The sequence below is a fragment of the Eptatretus burgeri genome, chromosome 11 (assembly GCF_056783735.1).
Source record: "Eptatretus burgeri isolate ZD-2024b chromosome 11, Ebu_testis_v1, whole genome shotgun sequence".
Taxonomy (NCBI): Eukaryota; Metazoa; Chordata; class Myxini; order Myxiniformes; family Myxinidae; genus Eptatretus; species Eptatretus burgeri.
This window is the reverse complement of record NC_140971.1, coordinates 35262247-35274306: the sequence shown is the minus strand read 5'-3', so window position 1 is coordinate 35274306 and position 12060 is coordinate 35262247. Positions and strand designations below refer to the sequence as shown.

General features: G+C 42.9%; 1 protein-coding gene across 1 annotated transcript in view; it reads right to left on the bottom strand.

Annotated features, from left to right (window-relative positions):
* The window catches only part of LOC147016851 (uncharacterized), a 102116-nt gene that overhangs the window by 32649 nt on the left and 57407 nt on the right, over window positions 1-12060 (bottom strand). The window contains exons 6-13 of the mRNA XM_085845962.1: window positions 4571-4765; window positions 4031-4291; window positions 3361-3615; window positions 2819-3013; window positions 2209-2469; window positions 1669-1863; window positions 1060-1320; window positions 385-642 (exon numbers count right to left, since the gene is read on the bottom strand). Of these exons, the coding sequence (XP_085702088.1) occupies window positions 385-642; window positions 1060-1320; window positions 1669-1863; window positions 2209-2469; window positions 2819-3013; window positions 3361-3615; window positions 4031-4291; window positions 4571-4765 (1881 nt within the window). The remainder of the gene's footprint in view (window positions 1-384; window positions 643-1059; window positions 1321-1668; window positions 1864-2208; window positions 2470-2818; window positions 3014-3360; window positions 3616-4030; window positions 4292-4570; window positions 4766-12060) is intronic.

Sequence of the window (12060 nt, the reverse complement as noted above, 5' to 3'; positions counted from 1 at the left end):
AAAACGCCTAACTCAAAGCGTCGCAGCCTGAATGAATCACATAAATTTCCTCCAGACAACGGATTTGGGGCTAACTACACACGTACTTAGAGATATCTCACCTACGGGCCCTTCATGGTGAAATGTGAATTTCCACAGCCGTAACAATATGCTGAAATTTTTTCTCTTTCAAAAGAACATATTTAACACAGAAATAATGTCTAATTTCCACACTTTGAAATGCCTGAAATAATCTCTCAAAACAACAAAAACAATGAAAAAACAATTTTCTATGAAAACAACCTGTTTGAAATAATCTTTCAAAAGAAGACTTTTGTTCATTCAAGAATGTATCAAGTTTGAATAAAAGCATGAAGAAATCCTGTGGACATTTTCAGGTTATACCTGTTGAAGCTCCAGTTGTGGATGTATCACCACTTTCAGCAGGGCTCACTGTTGGTTCTGCTGTTGTTTGAGCTGATGAAACCACTGTGGTTGCTGATACAACAGAGGTTTCAGAAATAGAAGTCATTGTGGCAGAACTGGGGACTGTCGAAGATGATGCCTCAGAGCTTTGTACTGTTTTTGCTGTCGTTCCTGTAGTCGAAGCAATGATTTGAGTGGTGGGAAATGCTGCAGAAGTTCTGACTGACGTGGTTGTTCCTGAAAATGGATAAAATCATGAATATATTCAAATAAACAAAGATATGCAGAAAATTAATTATTTTCAAAAGTACATGTTTTATACACCAATAATCTCCCTTTTAAAACATATTGAAATGTTTGAAATAATCTTTCAAAACCATAAGAACAACATTCAAAACTTTCCAATAAAAACAACATAAATGAAATAATCTTTAAATACAACAAAAAAAAAACAATTGAAACAACAAACTTTGACTGAAAAATAACAAACTTGAAATAACCTTTTGAGCCAAAAATAAAAACAACGAAAAAAAAACTTTCAATAAAAACAAAATTCGCGAAAATATCTTTCAAAAGAAGACTTTTGCAAATTTAAATATATTACCAGTTTGCAAAAAAGCATGAAGAAATTATTTGGACGTATTCAGGTTATACCTGTGGAAGCTCCAGTTGAAGATGTATCACGACTTCCTGTGGAGCTCGTGGTTGGTGCTCCTGCAGATTGAGCCGATGAGAGCACTGTAGTTGCTGCACCTGTGGTGGTTTCTGTGACAGAAATCGTTGTGGCAGAAATGGGGACTGTCGAGGACGATGCATCAGAGATATGTGCTATAGCTGTTGCTGTCGTTCCTGCAGTAGACGCAATGACTTGAGAGGTGTAAAGTGCTGTCGAAGTTCCTGCTGATGTGAATGTTCCTGAAAATGGATGACATTGTGAATATATTCCAAAAACAACGATCTCAGGAAAATTAATTATTTTCAAAAGAACATGTTTAACAAATCAATAATCACCCATTTACTACGTATTGAAATGCTTGAAATAATCTTTCAATACATCAATGAAATCAAGAATAAAACTTTCAAAAAAAGAACATCTGAAATAATCTTTCAAGACAACAATTAAAACAATTATAATTGTCAAAAACTTTCAAGAAAAGCAACGTGCTTAAAATAATCTTTAAAAAGAAGAATTTCTTTATTTAAACATGAATCCAGTTTGAATAAAACAATCAGGAAATCCTACAGTCATTTTACAGGTTATACCTGTTAAAGCTCCAGTTGTGGACGTATCGCCACTTTCAGTGGTGCTCACTGTTGTTGCTGCTGTTGATTGAGCTGATGAAACTACTGTGGTTTCCGCTCCAATAGAGGTTTCAGAAGGAGAAGTCATTGTGGCAGAACTGGGGACTGTCGAGGATGATGTGTCAGAGCTTTGTGTTGCCATTGTTGTTGTAGTTCCTGCAATAGAAGCTATGACGTGAGAGGTGAAAAGTGCTGTCCAAGTTCTTGCTGCTGTGGTTACTCCTGAAAATGGATAAAATCATGAATGTATTCTAAAAACAAAGATATGGAGAAAATGAATGATTTTCAAAAGAACATGTTTAGTCCACCAAGAATCTTCCATTCACAACATGTTGAAATGCTTTAAATAATCTTTCAAAACAACAAAAACAATTTTGAAAAGTTCAGATGAAAGCAACATTCTTGAAATAATCTTTAAAAAGAAAACTTTGGTTTATTTAAACATGAATCCAGTTTGAATAAAACAATCAAGAAATCCTGTGCCCATTTTACAGGATATACCTGTTGAAGTTCCACTTGGAGATCTATCACTACGTCCTGGAGAGCTCACTGTTGGTGCTGATGTGGTTTGAGCTGATGACAGCACTGTAGTTGCTGCACCTGTGGTGGTTTCTGTGAGAGAAGTCGTTGTGGCAGAAATGGGGACTGTCGAGGATGATGCGTCAGAACTTTGTGCTATAGCTGTTGTTGTAGTTCCTGCAGTGGAAGTAATGACTTGAGAGGTGTAAAGTGCTGTCGAAGTTCCTGCTGATGTGAATGTTCCTGAAAATGGATGACATTGTGAATACATTCCAAAAACAACGATCTTAGGAAAATTAATTACTTTCAAAAGAACATGTTTAACAAATCAATAATCACCCATTTACCACATATTGAAATGCTTCATATAATCTTTCAATACATCAATGAAATCAAGAATAAAACTTTCAAAAAAACAACATCTGAAATAATCTTTCAAGACAACAATTAAAACAATTATGATTCTTCAAAACTTTCAAGAAAAGCAACGTGCTTGAAATAATCTTTTCAAAGAAGACTTTTGTTTATTGAAACATGAATCCAGTTTGAATAAAACAATCGAGAAATCCTTTAGCCGTTTTACAGGTTATACCTGGAGAAGCTCCACTTGGAGATCTATCACTACTTCCTGCAGCGCTCAGTGTTGGTCCTGCTGTAGTTTGAGCCGATGACAACACTGTAGTTGCTGCACCTGTGGAGGTTTCTGTGAGAGAAGTCATTGTGGCAGAACTGGGGACTGTCGAGGACGATGCTTCAGAGCTTTGTGCTGCCATTGTTGTTGTAGTTCCTGCAATAGAGGCAATGACATGAGAGGTGTAAAATACTGTCCAAGTTCTTGCTGCTGTGGTTACTCCTGAAAATGGACAAAATCATGAATGTATTCTAAAAACAAAGATATGCTGAAAATTTTTCTCTTTCAAAAGAACATATTTAACACAGAAATAATGTCCAATTTACCACACTTTGAAATGCCTGAAGTAATCTCTCAAAACAAAAAAAACAATGAAAAAAACAAGTTTCTATGAAAACAACCTGTTTGAAATAATCTTTCAAAAGAAGACTTTTGCTCATTCAAGAATGTATCAAGTTTGAATAAAAGCATGAAGAAATCCTGTGGACATTTTCACGTTTTACCTGTTGAAGCTCCAGTTGTGGATGTATCTTCACTTTCAGTGTCGCTCACTGCTGGTGCTGCTGTTGTTTGAGCTGATGAAACTACTGAGGTTGCCGATACAAGAGAGGTTTCAGAAAGAGAAGTCATTGTGGCAGAACTGGGGACTGTCGAGGATGATGCCGCATAGCTTTGTCTTGTTGCTGTCGATCCTGCAGTCGAAGCAATGATTTGAGTGGTGGGAAGTGCTGCAGAAGATTTTCCTGACGTGGTTGTTCCTGAAAATGGATAAAATCATGAATATTTTGCAAAAAACAAAGAGAAACAGAAAATTAATTATTTTCAAAAGTACATGTTTAATACACCAATAATCTCCCTTTTAAAACATTGAAATGCTTGAAATAATCTTCCAAAACAACAAAAACAACATTCAAAACATTTTGATGAAAACAACATGTTTGAAATAATCTTTCAACGCAACAACAACAAAAAAATTAAAACAACAAACTTTGAATGAACACAACAAACTTGAAATAATCTTTCGAGCCAAAAATAAAAACAAGAAAAAAAAAAACTTTCAATAAAAACAAATTCTTTGAAAATATCTTTCAAAAGAAGACTTTTGCAAATTTAAATAAGTTTCCAGTTTCAATAAAAGCATAAAGAAATTCTTTGGACGTATTCAGGTTATACCTGTTGAAGCTCCAGTTGTAGATGTTTCACGACTTCCTGTAGAGCTCATGGTTGGTGCTCCTGTAGTTTGAGCCGACGAGAGCACTGAACTTGCCGCACCTGTGGAGGTTTCTAAAAGAGAAGTCGTTGTGGCAGAACTGGGGGCTGTTAAGGACGATGCCTCAGAGATTTGTGCTGCTGTTGTTGTTGTAGTTCCTGCAGTGGAAGTAATGACTTGAGAGGTGGGAAGTGCTCTCGAAGTTCTTGCTGACGTGGCTGCTCCTGAAAATGGATAAAATCATGAATATCTTCCAAAAAGAGAGATGAGGAGAAAATGAATGATTTTCAAAAGAACATGATTAATCCACCAAGAATCTTCCATTTACAACATGTTGAAATGCTTTAAATAATCTTTTAAAACAACAAAAACAATTTTGAAAAGTCCAGATGAAAACAACATGCTTGAAATAATCTTTAAAAAGAAGAATTTTGTTGATTTCAACATGAATCCAGTTTGAATAAAACCATCAAGAAATCCTGTGCCCATTTTATAGGATATACCTGTTGAAGCTCCACTTGGAGATGTATCACTACGTCCTGGAGAGCTCACTGTTGGTGGTGATGTGGTTTGAGCTGATGACAGCACTGTAGTTGCCGATACAACAGAGGTTTCAGAAATAGAAGTCGTTGAGGCAGAACTGGGGACTGTCGAGGATGATGCCTCAGAGCTTTGTCCTGTTGTTGTTGCTGTCGTTCCTGCAGTAGATGCAATGACTTGAGAGGTGGGAAGTGCTGTGGAAGTTCCTGCTGATGTGAATGTTTCTGAAAATGGATGACATTGTGAATATATTCCAAAAACACCGATCTCAGGAAAATTAATTACTTTCAAAAGAACATGTTTAACAAATCAATAATCACCCATTTACCACATATTGAAATGCTTGAAGTAATCTTTCAAGACAACAATGAAATCAAGAATAAAACTTTCAAAAAAACAACATCTGAAATAATCTTTCAAGACAACAATTAAAACAATTTTCAAAACATTTCAAGAAAAGCAACATGCTTGATATAATCTTTAAAAAGAAGACTTTTTTTATTGAAACATGAATCCAGTTTGAATAAAACAATCAAGAAATCCCATGCCCATTTTACAGGATATACCTGTTGAAGCTCCATTTGTGGATGTATCACTACTGCCTGCAGAGCTCACTGTTGGTCCTGCTGTGGTTTGAGCTAAAGTCAGCACCATAGTTGCTGCACCTGTGGAGGTTTCTGTGAGATAAGTCGTTGAGGCAGAATAACTGGGGGCTGTTAAGGACGATGCTTCAGACCTTTGTCCTGTTGTTCTTGCTGCAGTTCCTGCAGTAGAAGCAATCACTTGAGTGGTGGGAAGTGCTCTAGAAGTTCTTGCTGATGTGGTTGCTCCTGAAAATAGATAAAATCATTCATATATTCCAATAACAAAGTTAAAAAGAAAATACTATATTTTCAAAATAACATCTTTAAAACACCAATAATCTCCGATTGACAACGTATTACAACGCTTAAAATAATCTATCAAAACATTAAAAACAATTTTTAGAAGCTTCCAGTCAAAACAACGTGCTAAAAATAATCTTACAAGCCAACAATAAAAACAATTTTGAAAACTTTCAAGATAAACAATATGCTTGAAATAATCCTTCAAGAGAAAAATACAAACAATTTTTAAAAAAACCTTTAAACAAAAACAACATGCTTGAAATAATCTTTAAAGAGAATACTGTTACGGCTGTGGAAATTCGCATTACACCATGAAGGGCCGGAGGTGAGATAACCCGAAGTACATGTGTAGTTAGCCCAAACCCGTTGTTTAGATGGATTTATGTGATTCATTCGGGCTGTGACGCTTTGAGATAGCCGTTTTTCTGTTCTATCTTTATTTTGAACCAACCACGTCTCAACTGCCATAACCATCAAACCACCACAGATAAACCCTCCACCACCCTCAACTCGCTCATTCTACGGCCATTCCCGCGCCACCTGTGAACACTGAGCGTCGGGCTGTCTTGGGCTCGTTCAAGATACGCACCGAGCCGCGAGTACAAATAGCGGCCTTTCCGAGGGAGAATTCGGATCAAGAACGCTACACACCCACTTCTGATCCGTCCAATGAGCAAGCGCGGAGCGGCTTGGCCCCGCCTCCAGGCGTGTCTGTGTGAAATCCATATATGCAAATTCTAGGATCAGGGGAGGTTCACGCCCACTTTTCCTCCATCCAATGGGCGAGTGTGGCTCCGCCCCAGAGGTCATCCTGATCCGGAAATTTGCATATTGTTTTCGCCTGCCGGCCTATAAAATGGGGAGCGCAAGGCGAATCGAGGGAGAGTGTGGCAGAGAGTGGAGTCGGGTGGCGAAGGCATCGAGTTGGGTTCTGCAGTTGGCTGAGGAGAGTTGTGGGAAGAGGCCAAGGAGCTTGGGTCCGAGGCGAGAAGGACGGCGGTCGGCGACGAGGTCGCGGTGGGAGATCGCTCGTCGCTGGACCCAAGCCAGCCAGCCATTCTCCCTCCCCCAGGGCATCAACAATTCCCCCTTTCCCCCGCACTGAGATAGTGCAACAAGAGGGCCCCGTTCCCACCCCACTCCAAACGTCGTGCCAACGAAACCCGCCAAGGAACACGGAGTCGGGGCACAGCCACGCGGCCACATCTGCGCCTCGTCGGCCAACACGTCACGAGGACGCGGGTAGGACCCACCCGGTCTCGCGGACCTGGCCGCTCCTTCAGGTCACGCACACATATTGGCCTACAGGCCCATCTGCCCCCTTGTCTATGAGAGTGGCTTCTTTCCTTTGCTTTTGAGTAAATGGGTGTTGGCGCCGTCTGTAAAGTAGAACTGTATAAGTGTTGCCGTGTGTACGCGTATTCGGTAGTAACGCTGCGTCATTGTTTCTTTTGTTGTAACTGCTACATGTGCATTTTGACTGTTTGGCTGTATATGTGTGCTTTCCGTGTGTCGCGTAATAAATGTGCATTGTGTGAATTGTTTTCCTGTTTCGCTTCGTCTTTTCTTAATTGACCCTCCATCCTGCTTCACGTGGAGGGTTCGTAGTGGGCTTAATACGCCCGATAATTAATCGGAACCGTCGAGGCCGACGATAACACCGCTCAGTTATCCCGATAGCACGGAACGGACCACTTAAGCGGTTCGTGTCTGGAGTCAGCCTGCGACGAGGTACGATCGACCGGTCGACTATCCGCGCAGGTACTTAGGTAGATCGAATTTGGCGAGCAACCCTATCCTGCGCGGTTGGGCAATTGGCACGGTCGTGGTGGGGTTAAACCCCCACCCGTGACTAGCTCCCGGCGTTGTTCTGAGAGGGTCACGACAGAATTGTCCGTTCTGGTGGGGGAGGCGGCCGCCATTCGAGTCGAGCGGCCGAGCGCACGCCGGCGGGTGTGAATTCGCAACAATACGTTTAGTGAGTTAAACAAATATCGAGTTTGAAAAAAATAAATTAAGAAATCCTGTGGCCGTTTTTGAGGTTATACCTGTTGGAGATGTATCACTATTTTCTGCGGCGCTCACTGTTGGTGCTGCCGTGGTTTGAGCCGATGGCACCACTGTGGTTGCTGCTCCTACGGAAGTTTCAGTGAGAGAAATTGTTGTGATAGAACTGGGGACTGTCGAGGCCGATGCCTCAGAGCTTTGCCCTGTCGCTGTCGTTCCTGCAGTAGAGGCAATGACTTGAGAGGTGGAATGTGCTGTTGGAGTTCTTGCTGATGTGGTTGTTCCTGAAAATGGAAAACAAAGTGAATATATTCCAAAAACAAATATAAAATTAATTATTTTCAAAAGAACCTATTTAATACACCAAGAATCTCCCATTCACATGTTGAGATGCTTGAAATAATCTTTAAAAACAATTCAAAAAAACCTCAATAAAATCAACATGCTTGAAAGAATCGTTCAAGAGTAGAAAACAATGGTTAAAAAACAACTTTCAACAAAAAGAACATGCTTAAAATATTATTTCAAAAGAAAACTTTTGTTTATTTAAAACTGGCAGGGAGACCCGTGCTCTGCACAGGAATCCCGTGGATGACGGCGGGTCTGAAGGAGTGTATGTCAGTTAATTGTAAACTTGTAGAGGCTGCTACACATACACATACACATACACATACACATACACATACACATACGCATACACTGACACACACACACACACACACACACACACACACACACACACACACACACACACACACACACACACACACACACACACACACACTTTTAATAGTGCGGATACAATATTCACAACATAGAAATCGAACCCGATCGTGTTTATACACCGCACAGCGTTTAATATTCGCAACATAGAAATCAAACCCGTGAAATGAATGCGAGGGAAAAACCTTCGGAGTATAAGGCTTTATTTCACTTGATTGAAGCCGCTTCTACAGACACTTCAGGAAATACATGTGCAGCAAGGAATACATGTGCAGTCGATCACCGCAAAATAAATCAGCAATTAGCACGGAGTCCGGTATACTCTCAATTCTCACCATTCGACGAGCACCAAGTGAACCACCGCCGTAATGACAATGCCCCAGGGACAAACCCACCGACCGCGCGGCATCTCGGTTTTATCTGTCCCGTGTGCGAGCTGCGCGACACGTGATCGCGCGTCATTTCATCCTTTATTTCATCACATTCTCCCAGTGTTTAAAATGTAACTCGAGGCCCAACTGACGCACCATGATTACTTCAACGCTATAGGAGTTTACATTTCAAGCAGCGCGAACTATTTAAACGACAGAAGCATACATTCCAAGCAGTGAGGATTATTTTGAGTTATAGGAGCATGGTAAGGTGCCATCGAGGGATGCCGATAATCCCCTTTACAGATCGAGTCGGCGAGGGGGTTTTATCCGTCGACCTCTCCGGGAGTAAATGGTGGTTTCACTTGAGGGAGGCTTCCGATCCTCTTGGGGAGCCTCGACTCGTGCCGGGGATGACTCATCGATCGCTCTCGGGTGGAACGTGGCAGCTCCGTCGCCACCATTCTCGGGTGGAGTTCCTGGGGGGAAACACCTGGGGAGGGAATGTCAGAGGGAGGAGTACCCGATGGAGGAGTACCTGCAGGAGGAGTACCTGCGGGAGGCAGATGGCGAACCGACACAGTGGTCTCCCTGCCATCAGGAAGTCTAACATGAGCATACTCAGGATTAGCATCGATGAGTTCGACCTTCTCCACCATTGGTTCGTACTTGCTTTGTCGTACCAGGCGCTTCATTAACACTGCTCCGGGATAGGTTAGCCAGTTGGGCACCGATTGGCCGTCAACATAACGTCGCTGGTGAGTAAACATTTGTTTGTGAGGAGTTGCATTGGTGGACGTACAGAGCAAAGAGCGTATGGAATTCAGAGCGTCGAGTAGGGTAACCTCCCACCGCTCGGGCCCCAGTCCTCTCTATTTCAGCGCCAGAGTTACGGATTTCCAAATGATTCCATTATATCGTTCCACCTGCCCATTACCCTGTGGGTTGTAACCCGTCTTTCGACTAGTTGCTATGCTGTGCTCAAGTAGGAATTGTTTTAGCCCGGCCGACATGAAACACGGCCCCCTGTCTGAATGTATGTACGACGGTTTCCCAAACATAGCGAAGAGGTCAGAGAGACATCTCACGACAGTGCCCGAGGTCATATCCGAGCACGGGAATGCGAACGGGAACCTTGAGTATTCATCAACAACAGTGAATATGTATCTGTTGTCTGTCTCAGTCGGCAGGGGCCCTTTGAAGTCAATGTTTAGTCTCTCGAAGGGAGAAGTGGCCTTGATCAACCTGCCAGAAGCGGCGCCATAGAATCTGGGTTTTCGTTCAGCACAAACAGGGCAGGAAGCATTCATTTGTTTAATATCTTCGATAGAATAGGGAAGGTTTTGTCTGCGCACGAAATGTGCCATTCTGGTTACCCCCGGGTGGCACAGAGACACATGGAGGTCTTGCAAAGCCCGACTGATTGTCGCCGAAGAGTAGACCCGAGAGAAGGTGTCTGCAGCAGGGTTTTCCCTCCCGGGCCGGTAAACAATGTCATAACTATAACAAGATAGATCTATCCGCCATCTCATTATTTTCTCGTTCTTAATTTTCCCGTTATTTTTCCCATCAAACATGAATGCAGCGGATCGCTGATCCGTGACGAGTGTGAAGTGGTTGCCCAGTAAATAATGTCTCCATTTAAGTAGGGCTTCGACAATGGCGTACGCTTCCTTCTCTATTGCCAAGTGTCTCTGCTCGCTTCCTGAGAGAGTTCTCGAGAAGAACGCGACGGGTCGTCCGGACTGATTGAGCGTCATGGCGATCGCGTGATCGGAAGCATCTGTTTCCACCTCGAAGGGCACCGAGCTGTCGATCGATAATACCATGGAATTACTGATATCATCTTTGAGGCTGTGGAAAGCTTTTACAACAGCGGCATCTGGTGGGAAGTTTTTGCAATGCACTAGGGGATGTATTTTCTCGGAGTATTGCGAAATCCATCTCGCATAGTAAGTGAACATGCCGATCACCCGGCGCATTGTCTGCAAGTCCTGAGGTGGTGGTAGCTCACGGAGTGGGCGCAATCGTTCAGGATCAGGCTTAATTGTGCCGTCGGCTATCGTGTAGCCGAGAAGGTCAATTGACCTTGCCGAGAATACGCATTTCTCGTAGTTGAGGGTCAGATTATATTTTCTAGCAATGCTCAAGAATCTGTTCAGATTCATATCATGCTCCCCCCGATCCTTACAGCACACCATGACATTGTCCACGTAAACAAAAGTGTCTTTGAGGTTTTCATCTGAGATGATGTCGTCCATAACTCGTTGGAAGCAAGCTACTCCATTAGTGACGCCGAACGGAATCCTCCTGAATTGATAGAGGCGTCTACCTGCCTGGAACGTGGTGTAAGGTTTGTCTTCCTCTCGAATGGGAATTTGATGATAGGCGCTTCGCAAATCGATGGTGCTGAATATTTTGTAGTGGGCCACGCGTTCGACCATCTCGTCTATGCGCGGCAAAGGGTAGGCGAGATGGGTGAAGCGATTGACCATTTGAGAGTAATCGACAACCATTCGTTTCTTATGGTTCTGGTTGGTGGTCACCAACACCTGCGCGCGCCATGGCGAATCGCTCGGTTCTATAATTCCTTCTTCCAGTAATCGCTTGGTCTCTGAAGTGATGAAGTGCATATCAGCAGTGGTATATCTCCGCAATTTGATCGCTATCGGTTTACAGACCGGCGACAAGTTAGCAAACAGCAGGGGGGATGATACCTCTGCGGTGGTCAGAGCATTTAAAATTAGACGAGGTTTGTTTCCTCCAAAGGGTATTTCGACGCTCGTGTGCTGCTTGAGGACATGATGACCCAGAATTACATCTGCGCATAAATCACGAAGCACCAGTACCCTTACATCCCGATGCGTGTACCCTTTTACGTCCAATTCAACATTGCAGTACCCTCGTACGCGGGACTGTAGTGATGTGGCGGCCATGCATACCGTATTGTCTGTCGGTTGGATCTTCCATTTCCTGCCCTTCACTAGCGAGCTGTTGACGAAACTTTCAGAGCTACCGGTATCAATCAGAGCCTCAGCCATATGCCCGTTAATTCGTACGTTGATGATAACTTTGGATAGATTCCCTGGTGAAGCTGCTGTTACTTTCTTTTGTGAGTAGAGAGCCGCAGAAGTGGGTTTATTTCTTCTAAGAGTAGATTTGCATACCCTGGCATAATGCCCTTTCTTGTCACAATTCATGCATGTGGCATCCCTGGTGGGGCATTTGTTACAGGGGTGTCTTTTATACCCACAAAAGAAGCATTTACCAACCGAAGTAGTTGCTGAGGAGTTTGACGAGGTCTGGGTATCCGATTCCTCAGGTTTATCTCCATCCTCAGTGTCGGAGGTGTCCCGGGGGGTTCCTTGAGTTTCCGCCATAGCAGCATTCATTAGCAACACCGGTGTCCCATATGACTCGGATTGCTGCTGAGCCGTATCCATAGCTCGGGCCTGGTCAGCTACC